The sequence below is a fragment of the Platalea leucorodia genome (genome assembly GCF_965183815.1).
Source record: "Platalea leucorodia genome assembly, chromosome: 5".
NCBI classification, from domain to species: Eukaryota; Metazoa; Chordata; class Aves; order Pelecaniformes; family Threskiornithidae; genus Platalea; species Platalea leucorodia.
In genome coordinates this window covers 2262565-2289845 of record NC_138827.1, presented here as the reverse complement: position 1 = coordinate 2289845, position 27281 = coordinate 2262565, and the positions used below count along the sequence as shown (strand labels likewise).

The 27281-nt window shown below is 46.6% G+C and overlaps 1 protein-coding gene across 7 annotated transcripts in view; it reads left to right on the top strand.

The window, feature by feature from the left end:
* The window catches only part of XPO6 (exportin 6), a 61715-nt gene that overhangs the window by 30528 nt on the left and 3906 nt on the right, over window positions 1-27281 (top strand). For 2 of the 7 annotated variants that reach the window (XM_082312634.1, XM_082312630.1), the window contains exons 7-23: window positions 2456-2909; window positions 3020-3049; window positions 6428-6554; window positions 7299-7408; window positions 9752-9893; window positions 10627-10716; window positions 12984-13053; window positions 14896-15055; window positions 15757-15849; window positions 18264-18408; window positions 19665-19811; window positions 20603-20792; window positions 22106-22261; window positions 23596-23710; window positions 24205-24376; window positions 24820-24981; window positions 27071-27169. In XM_082312634.1, coding sequence (XP_082168760.1) covers window positions 2456-2909; window positions 3020-3049; window positions 6428-6554; window positions 7299-7408; window positions 9752-9893; window positions 10627-10716; window positions 12984-13053; window positions 14896-15055; window positions 15757-15849; window positions 18264-18408; window positions 19665-19811; window positions 20603-20792; window positions 22106-22261; window positions 23596-23710; window positions 24205-24376; window positions 24820-24981; window positions 27071-27169 — 2462 coding nt within the window. Of the gene's footprint in view, window positions 1-2455; window positions 2910-3019; window positions 3050-6427; window positions 6555-7298; window positions 7409-9751; window positions 9894-10623; window positions 10717-12983; window positions 13054-14895; window positions 15056-15756; window positions 15850-18263; window positions 18409-19664; window positions 19812-20602; window positions 20793-22105; window positions 22262-23595; window positions 23711-23875; window positions 24174-24204; window positions 24377-24819; window positions 24982-27070; window positions 27170-27281 lie in introns of those variants that run through there. The other 5 variants (XM_082312633.1, XM_082312631.1, XM_082312632.1 and 2 more) reach the window with 5 other exon arrangements.

The following is a 27281-nucleotide window of genomic DNA, read 5'->3' as shown; positions in this document are numbered from 1 at the left end:
CTCAGACCAACTGCTGTGAGTTACAGGGACCTAATTTACAGTTTCTGGTGTTGATGGATTAGAGGATGAGCATCTTTGGTTCTCATTGATTTTGGTGGAGTTGGCTGGACTGGACGTTTGAAAGAAGCATTCTGTACAAGCACAATGCAAGCAGCTCTCGCACGGCAGCGTACGTACAGTTGTGAACGTTACCATGGGGGCTGCTTTAACGTTAAGACTAAGTGCAGGGTTATCGAATTCAGCTGAAGCAGCATGATGCCTTAAACTCCTGGAGCGGAGGAGAAAGAAACAATGATAAGGTATGACAGGGAGTCATGAATTTAGTGATGTAAGACATTGATCTTGATGAAAAACAGAGAGTTAAGAGGAATCTGTTCATCATGCGTGCTTTTGAGTACTTTGGAAATAGCTCAGTAAATCACATCTGTTATTTTTGTATTCCTAGTGTGGTGGGTCATTTCACTTTCAAAAAAAGAATGACTCCGATTTTCTGGGGAGAACTTTAAATTCAGTCATGTAGCAAGTGCCTGTGGATTTCTAAAGGTGAAGAGATTATTGGTACTCAAGGAAAAGAAGTGTATTGAGTAACCTGGGGAAGGGGAATAGGTTTTCAGCGTGTGGTCTGTGGAAGCCTTGCGAGTTAGTGGGCAGCTTCTGCGGGGAAGGGCAGCCTGGCTGGTGGTGTCTGCTTGGCTTTCTATAAAGCTTTCGAGAAGGCTTCTTGCTAAAAGCTTTTGAGAAAGCGAAGGCCATCAGGGATAAGAGGAGTCTCTGCGTTGTTGAAAAATGGGTTAGAAGGTAGGAGGTAAAAGGTAAGTGGAAATGGTCCCCTCTTGCTATGAGAGGGGAGGTCACCTCTGGAGTACTGCTTGGGATTGTGCTTATGGACATGCAAGGAGGCTGGCTGGCAGCACCAGGATGGTCGGAATAGTGAAGAGGAGGTATGACTGAAGACTGGCAGTCTTGAGGAAGATCTTGCATGTCTCTGGGCAAATGGGAGGTGAAACACAAGGCAGATAAGTATAATCTGCGTTTGGGCAGGGAGAGCAGTAGTCATCTCATGCCAAATCATGGGCTCCAAACTCGCCTTCGGTACGCAGGATTAACTTCTGAGTGTTACGCCAGATCGTTCTACAAAGATTCCGCTCGGTAGCAGTCAAAACCAGCTAACTGCGATGGTGCTGTATGGAATTAAGGTTCATCTACGCCTGAATAGCGGCTGCAGTTCTGGCCTTCCTGTATCGGTAGGCGTAGAGTAGAAACGAAAGCTTTGTAGAAAGGCAGTAAAGATTATCATAGTCGAATCGTAGGGTCATAAAATCACAGAGCGCTTTGGGCTGGCAGGGCCCTTCCCAGCCCATCCCGTCCATCCCCCTGCCAGGGGCAGGGACAGCTTCACCCAGATCAGGGTGCTCAGAGCCCCGGCCAGCCTGGCCTTGAAGGTTGCCAGGGATGGGGCATCTCCCACCGCTCTGGGCAACCCCTGCCAGTGTTTCATGATTGAGGGTATTGAATGGCTTCCATGTAAGTAATAAGAAAAGTAGTACTATTCATTCTCTCAAATAAATGGAGAGCGAAGAGCTGCAATAGAAAACTATTGAGTGACATGGGGAAGGTGAATGGAAAGGGATTGTTTCTTTTCCCTGTCTGGGTACAGGAGGTAGGGAATGAAACTAGGAGCTGACAGGCCCCAAAGAGAAACCGTCTTTACACAATGTATAGTTAAGCTGTGGAACTCTCACAAAATGTTGCAAATATTAAGTTTATGTGGCTTTAGTTGGAGACGGGATAAATTGATGGAAGGTAAATCCTGAGGCTGTGCAGAATTCTTCAAACCCCACCTGGCTCGGGAAGCCTTTAATGCGAGCGGTTGGAGGCTGAGGAGTGTGATCTGTGCCTGCTGTGGGCTTTCGGTCCCTGAGAAAAGGTACCGTACTAAGTAGGCTTTTTGGGCTGACTCAGTACATCTGCTCTTACATAGACTCACAGAACGCTTTGGGATGGAAGGGACCTTTAAAGGTCATCTAGGCCAACCCCCCTGCCATGGGCAGGGACATCTTCAACCGGATCAGGGTGCTCAGAGCCCCGGCCAGCCTGGCCTTGACTCCACAAGCTGTCATATGGAAGCAGAAGCAACTCTGCCAAGGTCCGGAGTCACATGGATGCGCCAGAGAACTTGTGCGAGGTTACATCAAGGATGCTCGACCTTGCGAGGGGAGTGAATTTTATAATAAATTCCTAAAATACACCCCGTGGCATTGCTGTTATCATCTGAACAACAGTTCAGAAAATTCCAGGATACAAAAATCGCTAGTTCATCTCTGACAGACCTTTGTAGGCGAACTCGCTGAGCGCCAGAGGCCCTGATGGGTTTTGCTGTATTGCTGGGGCTGGCAGTTGCACCGTTTGAGGGGAATTGCCCTGATTTATAATGCAGATGTGTTTTGCTTCCTAGGTGACCTCTTAAGTAGCCTGTTGCAGAGTCCCAGTGCGGCCAAATTATTGAACCAGCCAATCCCCATCCTGGATACAGAAAGCGAATATATATGTTCCCTGGCACTGGAGTGCCTGGCACACCTCTTCAGCTGGATCCCTTTGTCTACTAGCATCACCCCGTCACTCCTCACCACCATTTTCCACTTTGCTCGCTTTGGCTGCGACACCCGCGTTCGGAAGATGTCTTCTGTCAACGGCAGCAGCCAGAACTCGGTGTTGGGACAAGAGCGTGGCCGACTTGGTGTCTTGGCTATGTCTTGCATCAATGAACTGATGTCTAAGAACTGCGTGCCTATGGAGTTTGAAGAGTACTTGCTACGGATGTTCCAGCAGACTTTCTACCTCCTGCAGAAGATTACCAAGGAGAACAACGCCCATACGGTGAAGAGCCGGCTAGAGGAACTGGATGAAAGGTAAGAGCAACCGAACAGCTAAGGAGCTGTGCTAGGGCCTCTTGCTTTCTAAAGGACTGTCTTTATTATTTTGCGGTCATGCATGGTGTGTCTAATCGCCTTTTTTTCAGAGTACTGTGCTGGGGGAGACAGGCAGAAAGGTAGGTGCCCGCAGGTAAGGTTCTGGTAAGGGGCTGAGTTTGCTAAGGGACCATGGTGGCACAGGTTTGTATTCTTTCCTGTCCTCTTCCTCCCCTTTCCCCCGTTCGTTACTGTTTGACTGCAGGTCTGAGGTGGCACAAGAGCTGAACCTGCCCTTCATTCAGTTGTAACAGAAAACAGAAGAGGCTCAGTGAGGTAAAGGCATTGCAGTCTTCCCTTCCCTGGTCGGTATCTGCCTTCTCTGCTTAAACTCAAACATACAAAGAGTGGGTAGATATTCTGCGAGTCATGACTTGAAAGAAAATAGAAGTAGTTTCCTACCCTTCATTGAGATGTGACGATTTCTGAGTGCTTTTTTATTTTTTTTTTATTTTTAAACAACACCGAAAGACAGCTTGGGGAACTCCATTCCCAGCAGCGGTGAATGGCTCCACCGCAGAGGCTGTCTGGCAAGCTTGACTGGAGGCAGCAGGGAAGCGGCAGCATCTTGGGAGGCTGCGTATTGTCGCTTCCCAGAGCATTGCCACCATCCTTGTTGCCTAAAACAGCTCGACTCTTTTATATCGGATATTCCTGCTTGTAGGAGAGAAAGCGAGACTCGTCTTGCTGTTGCGTTGAGTGGTTGAACCCATGCGTTGGCAGGGTGGTGGAAGAGGTGACGACTTGACGCTGCCTCTCGCTGCGGGCCCGCTGTGCGAGCGCGTGCCACGGGAAGGCGGGCAGACTGGTGCCGGCGTTGGCAAATCGGTTGCAACTGTGCGAATGTGCTCGGCATCTTGCTACGGATATTTGATGATGGAAATAAATTTCTGGTGCTGCTGTATAAAATATTTCTGTTCCCAGGTGAAGCAGCAAGGCTTTTGAGGTTTTGGGGTTTTTTGTTGTTTTTCTTTGATATCCACTTGGGAGACAAAACAAATTTAGGAAAAAACCATGGGTCCATTTGTAGAGATGACTTGCATGTTTCTTCTGTAAAATTCCCTTTTTCCGTATCTTTACATACACGTATAACTTTAGGATAGTAAATCTAGATTAACCGTGATTTCTATTTAACAATGAATTCTACTTGCTCGTTTTTTGACTAACTCGCTCTGACTTCAGTATCGCTCGCTTCCTAGAAATAAGACGTGTTCTAGGACGGTGGAAATCTGCCACCTTTGCCTACAAGATACGTGCACAGAGAGCCAGGGGTTACGCTCTGGATTCCAGAAAAGCTCTCCTGGAAGCCCACAATCCCTTTTTTACCGTAGTTCGTTCTTTTACGGAAAGCATCAGCAAGCAGCCTTCGCGGGCAAGGCTGCGGGAGGTCTGTAGCTGTGTTGGCCTTCACAGAGATGATATTGCCTTGTCACTATGTTCTTCTCCTTAGACGTGTTATCCACAGAGATTGTTGGTGTCTGTAACTGCGAGAGCCCTCTTTATTCATTGCGAAGGTCTGAAATAGGGATGTAACTGAGATGTTCTGGAGACTGGGAAAATCTCACTGGCTTCTGGAGGAGTGGAGCTCTCTCTGAGCTGACTCTCCTCTCCATGGAAAAGGGTGCAAGGATTTTCCGTTGTCGTTTAAGGGCATAGCTGTACTTCTATTTCCAAAAATAAAGAACTTCCCGCATGAAAGTGTCATCCTGGCTTGGACTAACAAAATCCTAAACAAAATGGGCACTGGAGAAACTACCTTCAGCAGATTGCCATCTTCAGAACCTGCTTGCCCTGGGTCTGTCCTTTCCCTTCCTCTCGTGGTGCTGGTTATTTTTGGTCTGTTACAAAATCAGCGTGGTTTAGACTGGTCGGTACTGCCAAACTAGTCCAGAAAGAGTAAGCTTGAACTGTCTTTTGCTTTATTTGGGTTTGGCTTTAACTTGAAGATCCCAAAATGTGGGAAATGGCTAGTAAGGACACAAGGAATGGCACGGTGGTTCCAGAAGGGGCTTTGGGGCTGGCAGAGCTAGGGGACAAGTAAGAATTTCACGGATCACGGATCAGAGCCTCTTTAGAAAATAAAAATGAAAAAAATTGAAGGCAGTGTTTGGGTCTGGATTTTTTCTTTTTTGCTAGCTTTGCTTTTGAAGTGCTTGGTCAGTGATCAGATGTGTTTAGTGACATCTTGTCCAGTAGGCAGTGCCAAATAAAAAGGAAATGTAATCTTGCATATTCAAAGTATTGTGTGGTTTTTGTAGGCTTGTAATAACCAACAGTGCTGCAGCTCTTTGTTAGCTGGCAATGCTTCTGGTCTTGAGTGAGTTTTCGTTAGAAAGAGTGGGGGGTTCCCCCTTCCCCCCCAAAAAAAAATCAAGAGTTTGCAGAGGGGGAAAGCAAGGCAGCACGGTAAAACCAGACTGTTCAAGCGAGTCTGAAACTTTGCTAAGCCTAACTCTTTATTCAAAAGAAAAACTTGAAGTACTCTTGCGCTTTAGATGTCTTACCATATGGGAAGGATGGGCTTCTCTGCACGCACACCCCCTTGTCGCTGGATCGCCAGAGCTCTTGCTGTTTGTGTATGATGTTGGAATGTACGGGTCCTGTATACTGATGAAATATTTATCGCTTTTCTGTATAGCTAGATATGAAGATGATTTCTAACCTTGATGAAGCTCACGTTGCGCAGGGCGTGATCTTATTCCGCAATAAAAGCTTGCTCCACTGTGGTCTTTCTAATTTTTTCCCCAGTCGCGTACTCAAGAACCCAGCAGTGCTTGCACTGGGGTCGTGCTCTTGCTGGCCTCCCTAAAATTTTGGTAGCAGGCTCCTTTTTGGATCTTCACTTTGTACAGTCCCAAGCATTGAGTCGTCCCACGCTTTGGAGGAAGATTTGTCTTTGTAGTCTAATTCAGTCACAAAAACCTGGGCTCAGTTCAGAAACTTCTAGACAGTTGATCTGTACTGCAGAAGAAACCGTCCTTTCCAGCTCTCAACTCCATGGCTCTCCCACTACCTCGTGTAAATGTTTAACGTGTGTATTCCTAACTCCTGCATTAACTTCTTGCTTCCAGCTGAATTCCTCAGCAGTACAGTTTATTTCACTAATCCTATCTACATCAGTAAGATGACCTTTGCTATTAAATACTTATTTCTCTAGGGTGGGGGGGTTGTGCTTATTTGCAGGCCTGATTGAACTCAGTTATATTTACCTGAATATTAAAGTTGCTTTTGACTAGACTGTCTTTTCTGCTGTTTCAGGTATTAATGGAATGAAGGGTTGCCCGTCCTGTAGGTAATTGTTGCAGGGCTTTATTTTAATTGTTCTACTGGCTGTTAATTGTAACTTTCTTTTTAATGAAAGGATTTTGAGTGTATTTTATCACTATTTCAATGAAATTGCTTTCCGTTGTGGCATCCTTCATGTTTTCTCAGTTGTGTTTTTCTTCTTTCCCTTGTAGCTACATTGAGAAGTTTACGGACTTTCTCCGTCTCTTTGTGAGCGTCCACCTACGAAGAATTGAATCCTACTCCCAGTTCCCCGTGGTTGAATTTCTGGCACTGTTGTTCAAATACACTTTTCATCAGGTACAGCCCTGCGACATCGTTTTCCCTTGGCCTGTTCTCTGTTCTGTTGTCTTGTACAGCAGGGGTAGCTTGTTTTCCCCAGCGAAGCTGATACCTACAGTTAGCCCAGAAAAAAATAATTAACTTGGAGTGCTGGGGACTTGGAAATGGCTTAATGTGCTCTTGGATTTAGTTGGAGACAGTGGTCACATGTCGTTACCTTGGAAGAACAACTTGTCTGGTGTTTAACTTTGCTTCTGCTTTTTTTTTTTTTCTTTTGCTAGTCCTTGGAAGGGACAATGTTATCTGGAAAAATTTCTCTAGCTTGCTTGTTTTGTGTTTGGAGATGCTCTTCTTTCTCCTGAAGCTGCTGCTTTTACTGTATCTGAGGCTTTCCTTGTAACTTTTTTTAGTTTTAGTCTCAAAAAACCAGCCCTGTGGCTTTTGGTACGTGTTACCTTGCTGTAGAAGCTGTCACGATGCAACTCAGCCCTATTTACCACCGTATGTGAGTAATGACAAGGAAGCAGATTTATAAAATGCAAGAAGCAGCAAGACCTGGTTAATGCTGAGAGCAGCCTTGTGCTAAAGCTCTTGTTCATCTTTTAACAGCTATAAATCTCTCTAGTGACCTCCTAGAAATTTTTCAATAAAGCAAGAAGTTCTTCTCATGGGTTGAAGTGCGTGCTAACTCGTATTTTCATTGTTTTGAAAACAATTTTACCATAGCTCCTGATATTCATTGTGAATTTTGGTGTATTTCAGCCTACCCATGAAGGTTACTTTTCTTGCTTAGACATCTGGACGCTCTTCTTGGACTATCTGACTAGCAAAATTAAAAGTCGTCTGGCAGACAAAGAAGCAGTACTCAACAGGTAAGCAGGCGGGAAGCCGTCGGGGTGTGACAGCTGCAGAGAGGCTTCATGGTCCCCACGGAAGGACTGAGAAATAAGCTGTTGCTTACTCTAACTTCACACGTGCTTGAGTCCTTTCTTACTCTAAAATCATAGAGTATAAAAAGCGTGAACTTCAGTGTTTCACACTCATTCAAAAGAATTCAAACTGAGCAAGTTAGGGTAGAAAAACTGTCACATATGTTGTGTGTGAACCTAGCAGCCAGAGGAAGAAAGCTTTGCAGTCTAAAATAGAACTGTAACACATTTTAGCAAATTTTAGAGCACATTTTAGCACATATTAGAGGAGGAGACCACAGAGTAAGTTGCCTAGTAAGTGTTCATGCAGCTCATACAACTAATTAATGAACTAGGAAAATTTTTTTATTTAATGAGGCTTTTAAAATTCCTGTTTAAAAGGAGGATGTGTTTCTGAGAAATACCGCCGAGGCTGTGTTTGGAAATCAGAAGTTCCACTTGCCTCTGATGCTAGTTGTGTGTATCAATTGCAACAGTGGGTGGCATCTCTTCCTTTGTAGATGCTGTGTCCTGAAATGGGTGGCTCTCTCCTGATAAAAGTCCCTTTGGTGGCATTTTAAAAATCTGCTGAACTTAGTGGTATTTTGTTCAAGTTTGGGAGGCTTAAAAGTGCCACGGCTTGTGCCATATTACATTTGGCTAAGCGCAGAAGGGAGCTTCTTTCCCTTGAGCACACTAAAGATAGGTGGTTGGTTTTTTGAAGGACAACCTGGCATCGTAACCACAAAGAACAAATGTGGAAGTAGCTTACACCAGACAGCTCTCTTCCTTTCTGCATGGGAACTGTGGGTTTTTTAATTTCTCAAGTAGTAGGTATTTGCATTTGAACTTTGTTATAATTTGTTCCTAATTTGCTGCTCTCTGCCTAACGCTGTTGAACCCTGCCTTGGCATTCTGCTCCTCTTCGTCTGGCTAGTGCGCATGTAATGCGTGTTATCTTCATGTCAAATGGTTTGTTATGGGGAAAATGGAAACAAAGAATAGCTGTCTCTCTAGGGGAGATGTCAGACTATAAACAAACAAAAAAAATCATGTAAGCGGTTGAAGCTTGTACTGTTTTGTCAGAACTACCTGTCCTTAGCGACAACTTCGATAGCTACGGCTTCCTGCGTGCTCTCAGACATGTAAGCGCTGCAGCGTGGCGGTCTGGGAGTGGTTACACCGCAGGAGCGCAGCTGAAGTTTCCTGTTCTGTGGTTTAAAAACTTTGCATTTTGTACACATTACAACTTTTACTGCTGGATACAATTGCCAAATCCAGAGTTACGTCATGCGGTTACGGAAAAGATGGTAATTCGGGCACCTTGCACAGAGAGCTTTCAGCTGCTTGGCTAGTGACACAGCTGACCAGTCTGACACTGGGGTTGCACGATGCTCTGAATCTCTGTTAACGTATGCTAATGCCTATTTTTCCAACCTGATCTCAGCTAGAAAAGAGCATGACTTTTTGCATCGGACCGCAGCTGTTTGGAGACAGGAGGTTTTTAAAACAAACCATCAAACCAAACCCCCTTGAAATCCCCAGACGCTGGCGTTGTGTCACCAGGAATGATTGCTGCTCAGGTGGCTCCGTGCTGATTTTGCAGCTTGGCATTATTCTTACGTGATCAATGCGAAGGAGGATCTTCTGCGCTCTGTGCCAGCTGCATAGCTCCTGAGAGGTGAAAAGACATCTTTTAGTGCCTTTAGCGTTACAGGGCGAGTGGGAAAAGTGCTGGCTTTGTTTCAGAGGACAGGGGCCTGAATTCATTTACCGCCAGCGTAGGGAAAGAGGTTAGCAGAACAAATAGCCTCCGGGGAGATCCCCTTTTGAGGTAGGCAGCGATAACTCTGCCCTGTTTCATCTGTTCCTCCTTCGCTGCCCAAAAAGCAGAGCACCAGACAGGCTGCTGCAGAGCAGGTCAGCAGCAAGAGGCTGTTGGTGCCTCCTGTTCGTGCACATCTGCTGTTATTCCTGGCAAGCCACTCCTACCTTTCCTGTTTTGAACTCTTGGGCTGCTTCTGTTGCTAGCAGGTCTCCCTTTCAGAGGTAGAGGGATATCAGATATTACCAAGGCTCTTTCCTTGCAGGTAGCTTGCGACCTGAAATGACACGATACTCTCAATCCCAGGACCTGCTCGGTGTTTCCTCAACAAACCTGTGAAGCTGTGCTGCAGGCTCTTTGCAGTGGCTGGCTTTAAACTGCCATCTGTTTTACATATCTTCTTCGCTGGAGGGACTGTGGGCGCAGCGATCTCTGCGGAATTGTTTTATCAAACTCTTGCTCTGTTTTCTCTGTGGTCCTAGGTACGAAGATGCCTTGGTTCTGTTGCTGACAGAGGTGTTGAATCGAATCCAGTTCAGGTATAACCAGGCACAGCTGGAGGAGCTGGATGACGAGACACTGGATGACGATGTAAGGAGCAGAGTTGAACAAGGACAGCTGCAGGTCCAGATATTAACTCTTGCACTGGTTACACCTAGAACGTCTTTCCCAGAGCTTGTAATTTGGAATACAAGCTAGACAGCTGCTTCTTCGCTTTGAGGTTTAAAGCAGCATGAAATGCTTTTCACAAAAATGTACTTAGTCACACTGAAAAGCTGTGTTTTTACCTTGGTTCTTATGGGGGGAAAAAATACTTATGTTCTGATGATCAGAGGCATTAGGCGCACATGTCTGGTTGCTTTGGAATTTAAATGCTGAAATATCTCCGAGACAAAAGCTTTAAGCTGTATGTATTGTTGGTGCTTTCGGTTAAGCTTATTTCTCCTAAGTCAGTACCGGTAAACATCATGTCGATACTGATAAACGTAAAAGTGAAGTAGGTGGCCAAAATGGGTGAGGCCAGAGCACTGGAAGGGCAGGTTGTTCTGCATCGCGGATGCTTGTCGTCCAAGCAGTAATTGTGCTTTAGGAGTGAACGCTTGTGGCTTATCACTCCAGGGAAACACGTGTGTATGCCCAAAGTGTGGGTTGGCAAAATTATTCTCCATTCAGGTGTCTGGCAGCATATGAGAATCATAAAAGCAGTATCTCTTCAGTGTCCGTGTGTCTGCAAAAGCCAAGCTTTGGAAAGGAGCTAGCTAGTCCCAAGCATCGGTTCAGACCTGCTAGTCTACAAAGAGCCATCTGTTTCCCTCTGGAAGTGCTGTGCTTACTTGGGTGTTTCTTTCCGTAGCAGCAGACCGAGTGGCAGCGGTACTTGCGCCAGAGCTTGGAAGTGGTTGCAAAAGTCATGGAGCTCTTGCCAACTCATGCCTTCTCCACACTCGTAAGTAGTTATCCAGACCCAAAGTGCAATGTGAAACGAGCCCCAACTGCTGGAGTTTATTAAAGCTGTTTGATAGAGGCCAGAGTGCCAAACGAGGAGGGAGACTTGGTTTTGGATGCAAAAACTTAGCAAGGAGGAGACCAGAAATTAAAGGAAAAAGCTTGGGTTTTTGGCTTTGTCAAATTTCTTGGTGTGTTTTAAAGAGGGTACTTCATTGAGCAACTGAATTCTACTTGCTGGACACTAAGCTCTTTAGAAATTGCCAGCTTTCAAAGTGTAAATATTTGGCAGCAATCCTTCAATGCTGTTTATTTTGGCCTTTATATTAGGAGGCAGCACTGCAAATCGGGCAGAGTGTCATTATTAGGGTTTTAAGGAGAGTGAAAACTTTTGTTTAAATGAAAGGCTAGATACAGATGCTGAAAAGAGCGCCTCGGACAATTGGGAATTATGTCTGATAAAGACAGGTAAGTGCTTCTCTCCAGCTAGTGCCACTGCTGTTGCTAGAATTGGTGTTGTAAAAGTTGCCTGGGTTCGTAGAACTGTAATGGTTTTTGAGGAGGAGCTCTTGAGGCTGTAAGCCAGTGGAGCCCAACATTCAGAGTAGTTGGTGCCTTTTCTCTGGGTGAGAAGGGCAAGTCTAGCAGTGGGATCTCAAAGCAAGTCTATTAATTCTGCTGGAGATGCTGCATCCCTCTGAACCATATTCCCAAGAAGCAGAGAAAATTGAGCTGCAGCAGAGACAGAAGATGCCTGACCTGAACTGCTTTTTTAATGGATATTTTTATTTAAGAAACATTACGGCTGAACTAGGCACTGGAAGCACATTACTAGAAATTCTGAAGTAGTGAGCAAAACAGTCCTTATACGAAAGTAGAAGTGCCTCTGCAGCGTGGTGGCACAACATGAGTCAGCAAGAGGCCAACGACTGGAGCAGCTGTTTCAGTGAGCGTATGGGTCATACGGTGAAGAGCATGTGGCTTCCTTAAAGTAACGCATTCACATGAAGAAGACCTTTTTTTTTTCCTTTTTAAAATAGTTCTCCTCCTGCAGTTAAAGATGCTCAACTGTTAGGCACAGCCTGTTAGAAATTCGACGGCGAGTGCTTTCCTTGAGCCCTCTGTTAGTTCAGTTTTGCACCCTGGGTAATCTGGGGGATGCTCAAGCTGTTTCGCGTGCTTTTCACAGCAGTTTGCGACGCTGTTGGATGCAGCGGCTAGTCTATCAGTAGCAAATAAGGAAAGCAGTGTACAGCAGCTGCCATTTCTCTGTCCCATGCTGGAAAATGAAAGGCTGCAGTCCCCTGTGCTGGTGGATGAGTGAACTTTCTTAAAACCAACCACTTCCAATGTGGTGACTTTGCCAAGAGAAATTAAGTAGAACTATGCCAGGGCTGGAAAATACTCTTTCAGGTGGGGTATCTGCAAGGAAAAGGTCAGTGTGCGATTTTGTCCTGTATGTATACAAATGCATTCAGGCACGAGGCAAATAACCCCCTAACAGATACCACCGAAGTTCCTTGGCTGGCCGAATGCTGCTTAGAAGGCTTTCTGGTCTGTTTATAACACTCCCCCGTGGCAGTGTAACCTGTTGCTCAGCTGAAGTATCGCCAGGATCAGGGACGTTTGCTGTCGGTCCTGAGCGATGGAGTCGGGCTCACACCCTGTTCCCGGACCAGGATGCGTGACGGCTGTGGTGTTTGCTCACTTGGCTCTTTTCCCTCTGGGGCTTCAGCTGTTCAGCCTCAGCTTGCCGACAGAGCGCGGCCGTACTTCCCTTCTCTACTCTCTTACAGAGGCACCGAATTCAGGCTTCTTTAGTTGAATAACATTTTGATAGCTGCATTTTGAGAAGCTGATACTTCTGGGTGTGGTGGATGCAGCGCCGGCTTCCTGCGCTCCAGGCTCTGCCTTTCCCCTGCTCTCTTTGCTCTGGGTTATACATCCATCTGCCCACTCACATGCTGTGCCATCGCTTCTACTTGACAGACCGTTACCGTGTTAGGCTGATTGCTGGTATTTGTGGGAAAAGGAGAACTACCACAGAGAAGTGCCTTCAGGGTGGTGATCTTTGCTGTTTTCATGACAACTATCAAGACATGAGAAGCTGTGGCACGCAGGATCAGCCCAGAACCTAGCGACTTGCCTTTTCTCCAAATGTCTTTTTGAAGGTGCTAGGGAGAAATAAGAAAACAGTGCTCTGAGTATTTAGTAGTTGGGTGTTAACTGCTAAGCCCCCAAATCATGCTCCTTTCTTGTCTGTTCTAGTTTCCAGTTCTGCAGGATAACTTGGAAGTGTACCTGGGACTCCAGCAGTTTGTGGTCACTTCAGGGACAGGTAATAACCACCGTCCAGCACGGCAGTCCTCACTCTTTGAATAGCTGATGGCAAAAACATTCGGCCTGCTTTGCTGTTGCTTCTTCCATAGTCCGTTGAGGATCTGAACGCATGTATGGTGTCTAATGGCTCAGCAGTCAAACTCCACTAGCAGACAAAAATCTAACAATGTGATTTATTTTTTTTATTGGTCTGGTTCTTCCCTTGTTCTGGTACTTGAAGATAGGATATATGCTAAGAACAAGTACGCAGCATCAAATACTAGAGTAACATGGAGGGGTAATGTTACTTTTTTCCTCCCGCTAAAACTTATTTCAAAAAAAGCTGCGCTCCTGTTTGCTTTGGGCTCAAATCTGGTGTGAAGTTGTCCACCATAGGAGCATTTTTATTTAGGTTTGAATTAAAAGCATTGTGAGTCAATGAGAAGATGAAGTATTTAGGATGTGGTGGTAGTTTTTGAAGACTTACCTAGCTGGCTTTTCAGGAGCTTTCATGTATAAAGTAGATTACAAAGATACCAGTGCTCTCAACTGAATAAAAAGCACGAGCGTAGCTTTGTTGCTCCTTCCTGAGAAGTAAGGAAAGTAGTAGTAGTGAGATCTGTATGAGGGAAGATTGTAGCTAAGGTTATATTTAAGTTTTCTGGTATGACCAGTAAAGGAATCTGTTACATCTTCAATACTGCTATACGTGGCAGAATGGCGATTGTACAGACAGTTCAGGAAAAAAATACTTCCAATTTTAGGATCATTTCACACCTAGGATAAGCAACGTGTAGGTTTTTAATGCTGTAGCAACAGTCTGTATTAGAAGCTGTCATGTGGACTGACTGTTCAAATGATGGGTCAGAAGAAGTAGAATCACAGAATCGTTAAGGTTGGAAAAGACCCTTAAGATCGAGTCCAACCGTTAACGTATCACTGCTAAGCCCATCACTAAACCATGTCCCTCAGCACCAGTTTAGGGTGGCTCAGATGCAACTGGGGATTCAGAACTGGGTGATAGTATGCTGGTGCCAATGGTACAAAATGGCACGCTTGCTGATGAAAACTTAATCGGAGATTAAATACGGGCAATGGACAGAAAAACAGATTTTCTTTGAGTCGTGGTGTCGCAGAACACGTTTGCTTTTTTAGTAAAAGGTCTGCAATGTTTGGAGACCGGCTATCCCCAGCCGAGTGGTAGGGCAATTGCACAGGTAGTAAGACTGGCAAATCTAGTTATCGGTGTGTTTCTTGTATCTGAGAAATACGAAAGTAAGTAACCACACTTCACATCAAAAGCAAATGCTTCTGCTGCTGGAGCACTTATTGCACTGTAGCCAGCAGAGGGAGTCCGGGTAACGACCTCCGCAGAGCTGGGGTTGCTGTTTGATGTCAACAGGGAACCAGAAAGGCTCCTGTTTATATAGGTATTCGTACTAAATAGAAGAAAATAAACACGTAAAAGGCTGAAATAGTTGGTAGCATCCATTTCAGCCTCTGAAGAGGAACGTGAAGTGTGGCAGTCGGAACAGTTGGCCTTGTCTTACTCAGTTTGAGTGTTCCGGTCACTTGGGCAGTGCTCCAGTTTGAACTGTGACCCGCTGCCGAGCTCATTTAAGAAGAATGCTTGTAATGTAATGAGAATAAACTTTGCATTTCCTGTAGCTTTGTAATTAGGTTTCCCATCCCAAAGAGCTGTATTTATTAGTCACGAGGACGTGTGTATTTTCTCGCACAAGGTTTTTGAAGTACGCATTTTCAGACTGCTAGGCTCTTAGTCCGTGGCTGTTAACGCAAGTGATTATTTACACTTAGGTCTCTCAGGCTTCATTGCTAATGAACCGTAATGTCATTTCAGGTCACAGGCTGAACATCACTGCGGAGAACGATTGCCGCCGTTTGCACTGCTCCCTGAGGGACCTGAGCTCCTTGCTGCAGGCCGTTGGTCGTTTAGCAGAATACTTCATTGGGGACGTGTTTGCCGCCAGGTTCAATGATGCTCTTACGGTGGTGGAGAGGTAGGCATGGGAGGGGGAGTTTGCTGTGCCTTCACCAGTGCAAGGAGCAATTGTCACCCCTGCAGCGAGTGTGAAAACCATGGTTTCTTTCTGCTTCCCCTTGTTATGATTAAATTGAGATACAAAGAACTCAATGGGCAGTACCTTAAGTGTTACATTCAGCAGTGCTAAGCTTCCCAGGTGGCTTCCTAAACCCTTAACCAAAGAAATAACTAATAGGGGGGATTAAATAAAATCAGTCACTTGAAGAGATTGAGGTACTTGTTTTCCAGCATCTGCATTTGTGATGCAAGGAAATGGGATGTAGAGTCTGATTACTTAAGAGTTGTCTCTCTCAAAGCTAAATCACCAAAACCTCTTTTCTTAAATGAGAAGCTCTGTGAAAACTGAAAGGCGGATGTCATTTGATTCTTCACCTCCAAGAAACTTAATGAGCACATAGTTGCAAGTTAGGGAATTTCAGGGCTTTACACAGCTGCCTTGGTTATGTTTTTTCATTTCCAAGCAGGAACATTGTACTTGTTCCATCTTGTCACAAACAATTAAATAGGCTCTAAATTATTTTCAACTAAATGGTCTAAATCTTGTCTACGTACTAGCTAAGTATTGACACGGACTTGCCAAGAGCTGCATTCGGATAAGATGTTCAGGTGGATTTGTATATCCATCTTTTATTCTACCATATATGTATTCCTTTCCAGGTTGGTAAAAGTAACGCTATATGGATCCCAGATTAAACTGTACAACATCGAAACTGCAGTACCATCTGTATTGAAGCCTGACCTTATTGATGTGTGAGTATGATACATACATATATGTGTGTGTGTGTATATATATATGTGTGTGTGTGTATATATGTATATACACACACACATATATATACACACACACACGCACGCACGCACACTGCAAATGACCGAATCCAGATTCAGTACCTACGTGGGGTGGTGGAAGCATTAGATCTCCTAGATCTGCTGCTCTAACCACTTGCTTGGCAAATATTCTGAAAAGCATGTCTTTTCCGTGATTGCTAGCTAACCAGGAGGGCACTTTCTCTGAGGTCGTTTAAAGAAAAATAAAATTGTGATGAGAAGTAAAAATGCTAGTTATATTAGCTCTAAAAGCTAGCTGTTATGTTGCCCTGTACTAATGGCTGTAAAAGCTTAGTTCTGCGGAATAATTAAATGGTAAAATAAGCGTTACAGTAGTGGTACTTTAAGAAATGGATGCACTGTCGATAGGTACTTCCAGTTCATGGATTATTTTTTTTTTTTTTGCTACCAAAGTTAGATCTATGGCTCAGGTAAAAGATGTTTTTCCTAGTACAGAGTTTCGAGTCCTTGGCTTCCAAGACAAACACGTGCCTTCCAGCTATGCAAGCCATTTCTGAAACAAATGAATGCCTTCGATCCAGAAGTTGATGTTAAGTGTGAAATCTTGATGCTGCCAGTAATAGAACACCACTCCGTGACAGCCTTTTAGAAACCTTCCGTTCTTAATGGCTGTGTAGTACAAACCCGTTCCCTGCCAGCTGGCGTTGTGTGAGCAGGATTTAAGGTTATCCTTTTGAACGCATCGAGTTCTTCTAGTTTGTGATTGCATGTGTAGCAGCTCCTTGAAAACCCACACTAGATTTTATCGTGTACATCCCTGGATTTCTCCTAATAATAATTAGGATTTCTCCTAATAAGCACTGCGTTTTGTGCAGGTGATATTTTTAATGGTCTCTTTCCTTTTCTGGTTTAAAATCATTTGAGAGGCTTTTCCCATGGTCTGTTAGTGAGGGGTTTTCAATCCTTTTCTCTGTCCCATGGCCCTGAAGACGTGTTTGATCCATTTTCTAATGCTAGCGTAACAAAGGTACATTGTCAAACGTTTGGAGGACACCTGTCTGTGATCCCAAAGAAATGTCCTGGCTCAAAAATCTTGATATGATGCTGTGCCAAAAGTATATTTATAAAGTCTGATATAATCCACGGGTAGGTTGACTGAAAAAATTGACCTTATCAGTTTATACCTTTGAATTAATGCTGTTGCTTAATAGATGAGTTCAGTTACAGCACACCTTTAAATGTGCCTTGAATGTACAGGGTCCGGGACAAAGAAAAGAATTTTAGGCCATGTAGCTAACGTAATCGCAAGAAATGCACTTGTTCTCAGTTAACGGAAGAGTGGGAGCTTAGGCAATAAATATACTATGGGGGGGACACAAGATATTAAGGCAAAGTGTTGATTCAAAAAAACCAATTCAACCTGCTGTTAAAGGTAAGATTTTTTTTTTTAAACAGAATTCCTTATTTTTTTCCCCACTGTGCATAAACCCACTGGACTTGCTGGCAGAGTCGGAGGTGCTCAGGAGGTGGCTGATGCAGAGCTGGGAGTTGCTTGCTGTAGATGACTGAGATCTTAAATGCAGTCGCTGTGTTGGGGAATGTGTGCGTGGGGGAGCACCTTTATTTTTGGAGGGATTATCAGTGTTCGCATACTACTCTTTTCACTAAAATCTGCAGAATAGGGATTGGTTAGATTGCCCGGTCACAGGATGCGATGTGTTTTGGACTGACAACTGTCTGTGACTAATGCCAGAAGATTTCTATAAGGCAATTAGCTTCTGTCCCCTCCTTGCCCGTGATCAAGTGGGCATGTGAAATGCATCTTGTGCTGCAAGACTAGGGAACGCTAGAAGTGATTGTCGTGGCACTCGCCATTCTGCAGTCTCTCCAACTGTCTGAATTCGGGATTGCTTTCCATTTTTCTGCTGGTTTCTGCAGAGAGCCGAGAAGTCTGCAGAATCAGAATGCCACTATTGCTTTTAGCTTTAATAATAGCACAAGACTTTAAGTCTAAACAGAGATCCCAGACCTCTTCAGGTGCTTAGATACGATGTCAGAGAGCTCTGAAAAGAGCTAAGGATGCCATTTTGCAGTCTTTACCTAATGCTCGCTGGCACAACGATCCTCCCAAGCTAGTGTAGCGCAACTGTAAAACTATCTTCTCATCACTGCCAATGAAACGTGCGTTACGATTAAGTTAGACTACTAAACAATTTTTAAAGAAAAAACTGCCAGCTTTGTCTGAGAACATGTTCTTTCCCAGTATGCTGTTGAAACTACCCACCATGCTCAGGACTTGCGCCCTTCTGCAGCGGTCCTGCTCGTGTGCCTTTTGTCCCGTGTACGTGTCTTACCCTTGCTCTGCTCCTCCGCAGCCACGCTCAGTCCCTGGCAGCGCTGCAAGCCTACGCGCACTGGCTCGCGCAGTTCTACAGCGAAGTTCACCGGCAGAACCCGGAGCAGTTCATCTCTCTCGTCTCCACCGCTCTGGAGGCTATCACACCCCTCATCAGCTCCAAGGTACCTTCGTCAGGGCGGGGCTGAGGCTGGGCTTCCACCTAGAGCAGGAGACCGCTGTTGTGTTCGGGTGTTTAACGGTCTGCTCTGGACCACACTGTGGCTCCTGATGTGAACCAGTCTGTGAGAGCTGGTTGTGTCTGTATTCAACTCTGTGAGGGTCAGCAAGGCTCAGGGCCGGGTCCTGCCCTGGGGGCACAGCAACCCCAGGCACCGCTGCAGGCGTGGGGAGGAGCGGCTGGGAGCTGCCCGGCGGGAAAGGGCCTGGGGGTGCTGGTCGACAGCCGCTGGACATGAGCCAGCAGGGTGCCCAGGTGGCCAAGAGGGCCAGTGGCATCCTGGCTTGTGTCAGGCACGGTGTGGCCAGCAGGAGCAGGGCAGGGATGGTGCCCCTGCGCTGGGCACTGGTGAGGCCGCCCCTCGAATGCTGTGCTCAGCGCTGGGCCCCGCACCCCAAGGCGGCCATGGAGGGGCTGGAGCGTGGCCAGAGCAGGGCAGCGAGGCTGGGGCAGGGGCTGGAGCACAAGGCTGGGGAGGAGCGGCTGGGGGAGCTGGGGGGGCTCAGCCTGGAGAAGAGGAGGCTGAGGGGAGCCCTCCTCGCTCTCTGCAACGGCCTGAAAGGAGGCTGGAGCCGGGGGGGTCGGTCTCTGCTCCCCAGGAACAAGCGCTGGGACGAGAGGGAACGGCCTCAAGCTGCGCCAGGGCAGGGTTGGGTTGGGTATTGGGAAAAACTTCTTCCCCCAAAGGGCTGTCAGGGCCTGGCCCAGGCTGCCCAGGGCAGGGGCTGAGTCCCCATCCCTGGGGGGATTTAAAAGCCGGGGAGATGTGGTGCTGAGGGACATGGGTTAGTGGTGGGCTTGGCAGTGCTGGGTTAACGGTTGGACTCGATGATCTTAAGGGTCTTTTCCAACCTTAACGATTCTGTGATTCTATCTTCCAGAGCCACAGCAAATGTCTCCTGTAAGGTGAGACCAAGAGCAATTCTAAATAATAGCACTGTAGGGCAAGCTAATACAAGAGTAAGCAACTTACAGGAATATAAACTCAGTCTAATGGCTTGAAAGTAGGGAAATTTCTCTCTTCCACAGTATTAAGGGAACTGACCTGTGCTCTGATTGGCAAATAAATATTATAAACGGTCTTGCTTGCAAAAACCTGGTAGTGGCAGCTTGCTGTGCTGTCCGACACCAGCGTTGCATGGTGTGGTTCTGTGTGGCGGTGCTACTGGGCAGCCTGACCGCGTGCCTCCTCTGTTTCAGGTGCAGGAGAAGCTGCTGCTGTCTGCGTGCCACCTGCTAGTCTCTTTGGCCACCACAGTGCGACCGGTGTTCTTGATCAGCATCCCAGCAGTACAGAAGGTGTTCAACAGGATCACGGACACTTCTGCTCAGCGGCTTCCTGATAAGGTGATTTGTCTTAAACGTGAAGAATGTAGATTAGGTGCTTGGGAAGCTGCACCTCAGTTCTTATTGTAGCGAGGTATAACCTCAAAACAAAAAAAAGGTTGGGGATGGGGGCAACAGTTTTCTCTGTACTGTGGATATCCAGGAATCGTGGTGATACGGTTTGTCAGTGATGATCTATTTCAAGCAGCAGCATAAGGAAGAAACACAATTGCACCCCTTTGATCTTACTCCTTTCTCACTTGCTGACACAGTCCCTGGTGCTGTATCAGCTTTACAGCACAGGCATGTTGATTCTGACGGACAGAAAGAGTTTTCTGTGAAACTTATGTTAGTATTCCACATACCTCACTGCAAGTTAGTATTTATATTACAGCAGTGCTGCAAAGCCACAGTGGAGGCTGGGATGTGGTTGTATTGTGTGCTGGCGTGGAGGTGTAGTGCTGTACAAGCGTAGACGCTTAGTGGGTAAACCAGACAAGGAGTAATCAAAGTGGCATCATCTTTGGTTTATGAATATGAAGAACAGAGACTTACTGTTGCAGGGAAGGGCTGACAGAGCTGGGAGCTGGTTCCAGCCCGTAAGTCATGGGGCTTTGCTTCTCTCTTACTTTGCAGAGCTGCTAATTTTCGCTTGGGCTCAACTTCTGTTATTGAACTCTTTCCTCAAACAGTGAGCCCTGCTGATGTCTTGCACAGCTGTCAAATGTCACTCCAGGGTTGCGCTCTAGCAAAAACTGAATGGCAAACACAGTGAAACTTTGTGCCTTTGCTTAATGTCTCCTTGCTTCTAGGCCCAGGTGTTGGTGTGCAGAGCGCTGTCGAACGTATTGTTGCTGCCTTGGCCAAATCTCCCAGAGAGCGAACAGCAGTGGGCGGTTCGCTCCACCAACCACGCCAGCCTGATCTCTGCCCTCACGAGAGAATACCGCCAATTAAAATCCAACGCCATCTTGCCACAGAGGAAAGTGCAGCTGGAAGACAGTAAGTACCAAGCTGCTTAAGTGGTTGAGTCCCCATCCCTGGAGGTATTTAAAGAACGGATAGACGTGGTGCTCGAGGACACGGTATAGTGATGGACTCGGCAGTGATACGTTAACGGTCGGACTCGATCTTAAGGGTCTTTTCCAACCTTAACGATTCTGTGATTCTTGGTGTGCACTGTCTTCTGACAGCTGCAGTGCGAACTGCTGACAGGCATTATTAAGCTGATTTTCTAATAATTATTTTGGCTGAGAAACTGTGTTTAGTGTACGGGGAGGACAGGAAAGGAGCAATTTGTATTTTCTTTCTTTTTTTAAAGACCTTTCTTCTATGGGTGTGTGAAGAGCACTCTCACTCCAGGTTGCCTATAAACTCTTCCATCAAAGTGCTGTCATCCTCAGTTGTGCAGGGAAGGTGGGATCACGTTTGTGAGAAAACTGCAAATAGCAGTGATTGCATCAGGAATACTTAACAGCCTAACGCTGGGATGCTATAGTATTAGAAACATTTACTGGAGGCAGTGTTAGTGAAGGTTATGATTATAAAAACGTAAGGGGAAAATAAGAATTTCTTCCGGACTTGGGAAATACCTTAGAGGGTGTATGTATTTAGGAGGAGAGCCCTGAACGGATGGGGTCCAGGGACCCTTGGGAGTTTCTGTGTATGTTTTGGGACTGCTTTTAGGTGTGTCTTTTTTTTAAGAATCACTTTAAAAATTGTTTAGAAGTCTGCAGTGTCACAGCTTCTGACAAACCCGACGTGCTGGTCAGCTGTGAGCCGGGAGGCAGCATGGGAGAGGGTGGTTTGCTCCTCACGAGAAGAGTATCAGCAGACTGCTCACATGGGTTGAACTGAGCCAGTTAAGTTCTCCCAGCGTTTGGGTTAGCTTATACACCGATTGTGTATCGCTCCGGTTGTTATTTGCAGAAATAGAAATCTGCAGTAGATTTTGCTGTCACAATGTGCTGCATTTTTCTTGGCTAGTGTTTCTTTAGCCTTAGCGTATTGTGAATAATATTGTTTACAGCTCCCCTCAGCCTCTGCACCCGAGTAGTTGAGCAGTGGGTGCATCTGTAGGGCAGTAAACCTGTATGATTGAAGAAAGCAAGTAGCCACAGTGACCCAGTTGAACCTGTTTAAATGTTTACCATGTGAACATGCACTTGGGGACATTTTTGACTCCAGCCTGGGTTTGGCGTCTATGCCGCCTTGCAGGTTGTTTTAGTTACTGTGTGTGGGAACTTGGCTTCATTTCTTGCCTGTGATTAGTAGTTTTGACGCATGCAGGAAGTATCACCTCTCTTATTTTGCAGCCAAAGTGATCATCCATCAGACACTCAGCGTTTTAGAAGATATTGTAGAAAGTATCTCTGGAGAATCCACCAAGTCTCGACAGATCTGTTATCAGTCGCTGCAAGAATCCGTGCAGGTCTCGCTAGCCCTCTTCCCAGCTTTCATTCATCAGTCAGGTATAACCATAGGACAGGCTTTAATGCTGTGAGTAGCTTTATCCAAAGTCCATCAGCGTAGCATCGTGGTGGTGTTCATGTGAAGTGTGTGGGTTTGCTGTGCCTAAGTGTAATGTGAGTCTGTCCGTCTGGGTGGGCTGGGCTGAATCCCAACAGGAAAGGGAGATCTTCTCTGCCGTCTAGGATACAGGCACGAAGGTTTGTCACACTTCCAGAAGATGGAGATGCCTTGTGTTGTGTTCAGCAGTGAAACAAGAATGGAGCTGATCCTGAGCACAAAAACCCAACCTTTAAAATACCCTGTCTAGCTATGTTTGTTATTTACATTCTTTCCAGGAGCTCGAAGACAAAGAGGAGTAGATCTCATCGGATTAGGTCAAAGGATAGGGGAGGTTCCCCTGTAAAGGAGAGGCTCCTGAGATGTACCCAGGGCTGTTACTTGGCAGTCTTGTGGCCAGCGACTTACATTCATAAGCTGGCTTGTGGCCAGCGACATACATCAGGGTAGCTCGAATGCCCAGGGCTACAGCAGCTTCTCTCGTGAAGAGCAAGGGGTTCCAGGAAACCTTTTGGAGCTAGGTGGGATTTTCTCAGTGAAGCAGAGGTGGGGGAAGCAAAACAAAGTTGAAATGCAGAGAGGATCCAAGACAGCAAGCTGACACTGTGACTCCAGTGAACTGTTGTCTTCAGAACAGGCTAGCAGCCTCATGCAGTTGCTATTTATTGGCTCTGAAAGGCTGTATGAAGGAGGAGTTGAGCAGCTTCAGCTTACCGTAGTTATTCAATAAGGCACGTTGGGACTGATGAAGAATTAGCTGCGGTGCTGATCAGCCGACTGCACAACCACGCGCTGAAAATGACTTCTGAAGTCAGAAGGGTCTCTTCAGTTCCTGCCAAGAAAAAAAGAAGCTGGATTCTGTCTCCTAGCCACCCCGAGCTGGGGAGCTGTTTTGGATTTCCTTGTATTTCCCATTAACCCTGTACGAGCAGGGAAGAGCTGGAGATCGGCCCGGACCATCGCCGGAGCTTTCTCCAAGCGCTCTGCGTAGGCAGACCAGACTAAGGGCCTGGCTGATAGTATCGTATTTGTTCCGAGTTGTTTGGTGCTGCCTGTACTTGTCATCCCTGGCGGTTTTCAGAAATGGATGAACATTTTTTTTAAGCCCTGTAGTACCGGCTGTTGGTTTCAGGTTCTAAAGGAAACCCTGCTGCTAAATTTCCAAGAGTAAATAGGGTTCCCTGTACAGGAGGAGCAAATCTCACGTAAAAGACTCATTGATGCATTTGAATGTTACCTTAACACGTTCCTTTTGGCTTTCCTGTTCTTATCTTAGATGTGACAGATGAGATGCTGAGCTTCTTCCTCACTCTGTTTCAAGGACTGAGGGTGCAGATGGGAGTGCCTTTCACAGAGCAGATCATACAGACCTTCCTAAACATGTTCACCAGGTATTGTCCCACGTTGGTCACGTCTTTCTTATCCCTCAGGATGATTTATCTTGGTAAGCTGCTCCCACAGCACATCCATGCCCCTAAAGAGTGTAGTGTTTCCCACCCCTTTGTGTCCAGACTTATGTCGTGTCCTAGGGCTAAATTGAAGGAAAATGCTTCCAGGTCTGAAGTCACCCAGCCGATGCACATCAATCGTACAGGCCATCGTGCAATTTCAGCTCTCCCACAGGCTTTCTGGAAGTGTGTGATACTGAATTGGAGTCTCACACTGCCCATTAGCCTCCTGCCCAAGATCTGAAGGTACCCCAACAATCTCCCAAGCTTTTGTTGAGGAAGAGGGTCTATCAAAACCTAGCTCCCTTCTGTGGCTTAATGTACTTGGTCTGCATTCGTTGAGCAAGTTCAGAGGCACGACCTGCTTTCCTTTAAATTAGGTAAGCGTGCAGATCTCTGGGAAGGTTCCTTTGCAATGACTTTGGTTTTTGTCGTAGGGAGCAGTTGGCAGAGAGCATCCTCCATGAGGGCAGCACTGGCTGCCGGGTGGTGGAGAAGTTTCTGAAAATACTGCAAGTGGTGGTACAAGAGCCAGGCCAAGTATTCAAGCCTTTTCTACCCAGCGTCATCTCACTGTGCATGGAGCAGGTCTACCCCATCATTGCAGAGGTAGGGCTGTTCTCACACGAGGGGAGGGAAGGGGGAGACGGGAAGGGAAGGCATTGCTGGGGGTGTGGGAGCAGCGAAGCTTTTTGCTTTCCAAGAGCTGTAAATCTCAGTCCCTGCACAGGGAAAACTGGGTGACTAGGCAGTGGGAACTGGAAGCAGCGTGGGTGGAGGATTTTGTCAGGAATTAACAGAGGCTAAAATTACAGATGCGCTCGAAGCGGGAGGTAAAACTCAGAACTCGGTGATGCGTTCGTAGCATCACCCAACAGTTGCTGGGTTTGGTGCCTTCCTTAGGAGGAAACGCTTTGATGCTCTGGTACCTCGGCTGCAAAGCGCTGCCCTGGGTGGCTACCGCCAGGGTGCTGCTGGGGTGGGATCCAGGGGATGAGTGGGATTCCAGCATGGGAGCCTGCTTTCAGTTGTTTGTTCTCCTCTCCTCCTAGCGCTCATCTCCTGATGTGAAAGCAGAGTTGTTTGAGCTGCTTTTCCGGGTCCTCCATCATAATTGGCGGTACTTCTTCAAATCTAGTGTGCTGGCTAGCGTCCAAAGAGGAGTAGCAGAAGAGCAGATGGAGAACGAAGCACAGTTCAGTGCCATTATGCAGGTAACTCCGCTACTCCCGCAGTTGTCCAGAACCCCTTCTGCAATGGAGCATATGCTACTTGGGGCATTGCGTTAAACGTGTGGCTGATGGGGATTAGACCATGTCCTGAGTGAGGTCTTGCCTTGAGGAACTGCTGAAAATCAAAGTGCCTGTAGAGTGGTCTTGCTGATGTGCTCACAAGGCACAGTGCCCCACTGCGCAGGGAAGCAAGCAGTGAGGAAGGAATGTTAACTCCTTTTCGTGCCTCATCCTGCGTCTGGACCTAAAAATACATTACTGACGCTGACCCGTGTACTTCTGTTACAGGTCTTGTGGTTAGCACTAGGACAAACCGTCAGTGCAGGGAGGTTTTTCTGAGACCAAGATGTCTTCTGGTTTATATGAACTTGTTCTATGCTGTACCCTTGGATTTGGTAGAGAAGGGTCAGTGGAGTAATATCCTATAGGCTTTGGCCTGGGGAGTAGAGAAGGCAGAGGCAGTGTGCCAGCCCGTACACAGAGCCAGCACCGATCTTCTCAGGTTGGGGATTTTGAATTTTGAACAATAACAGACTGTATTCCACGTTACTTAAGTCAGAGCTGGCCCAACGAGTTCCTGTGCAGTTTCTAGATGTAAGAACTGTCCCCAAAACAGGTAGTTCAACTTAAAGTAAAATCAGAAAAAAAATCAGCCTCCTGATCTGCTATCGGAGTACCTGATGTGGGGCCCTTCACCTCCAGCCCCCGTCAGTGTAAACAGGAGCGTGCTTGCACCATGTTCTGCAACCTCAGAGCAGGGCTCGCTCCTCCGAGGGCAGTGAACGCCGGAGCAGAGGGCCATGTGCTTAGACTTCAGGTGAGAGGACTTTTTGCTGAGCTGCCCCGTCATGGAGCGCTTCTGGAGACCTGGTTCCTTCTGATGCAAGAGTGAAGAGGGAGCTATTGCACTGACGTAAACTGTACTGGTGCTTCTCTCTGGCCTTTCCTTATCTTAGCGACTTCTGATGTGAATGAGGTCCAAGCTGGTCCCTATGCAGGGCTGTCCAAGCATCTCCTTTTCTCCTGTAGCAGTGTAACGCTTCCAAACTCACCCGCGTGCCTTGTTTTGGGAGGTATTTACATGCTAACCTCAAGATTAGCTTCAGGCTGGTTGACAGTGCTGAACTACTTGGTTTACTACTTGGCTCCTGTTGTTTTGATATGAAACTCTTATTTAATATTCTGTAAATGTTCACACAGCCAGTGTTTTGTGTTGAGGATGTTAATAATTTGTGTGCTGGTTTCCACCAGAGATCTGAGTCCAGAAGTGGCTCAGTCTGGAAGGGACTTGGGCCATTTTTGTCTGTTTAACGATAAATGGCTGGTATGGAGGAATAAACTCTTCTGTTCACAATGACTGGAAGCAGCAACTGGTAAAATTCTGCTGCCTATCTCTGTACAGAGCTTACCTCATCTGCCTGCATCATCTGTACAGTGTTTCAGAGGAGCTCAAGGTGTAAAAGATGTTTTATCCCAGAGTCTGTGCAGGCCTACCGGGCGAGTTCAGCAGGGTCCAGCAGATTTTGTTCCTAGGCTCTTTACTGCTTCTGCAATGCCCAGGTCAGCCTCCTAGCAGCACTAACTTCTTTCTAATTTAGTGCAGTAACACGTTAAACGCACCTGCTAGTCACCTTGGTCTTTTGACTTGGATGGAGGACAAAACCTGTGCGTGTCTTCTGGTTTTGCTCGTGCTTGCTGTGCTCCCTTAGGTAGCATCCCTGAGAAACAGCCAAATCCCTCGCGAGCAAACTGCCTGCCAAGGGAGCTGCGCTCAGCATCTGTGTTCCTCTCCATGCAAGCTTGGCCCACCTGTACCCAACAGACCCAGCTTAGCAACTGTTCTGCAAGGACACGACCGTGTTTCCACTAAAACTTCTTCATTCCTGTTGGTCTGGCAGCAGCACGGTTGACTGAAACAACTGCCTCTCTTATTAGTTTGCCGCACTGAGAAGCAGCACAGGCTCCCAGGGGTTTGTTCTGGTGCCAGAGTGAAAATGATGTCGTTCTGCCTGACAGATCTGATATTCATTGTAATATCAGTCTCCTTCCTTCACTTCTGCTTTGTTCGTAGGCATTTGGCCAGTCCTTCCTGCAACCTGACATTCACCTGTTCAAGCAGAATCTCTTCTACTTGGAGACACTGAACACCAAGCAGAAGCTGTACCACAAGGTGGGTCCTAGCTGACCGCTGTGCGTGGTAATAGGCGGGTGCTGCTCTGAGACTGGTTTGAAACGGCTCAGAAAACGAAGGTCGGGATCTGGGGGCTTGTATGCCACGGCCT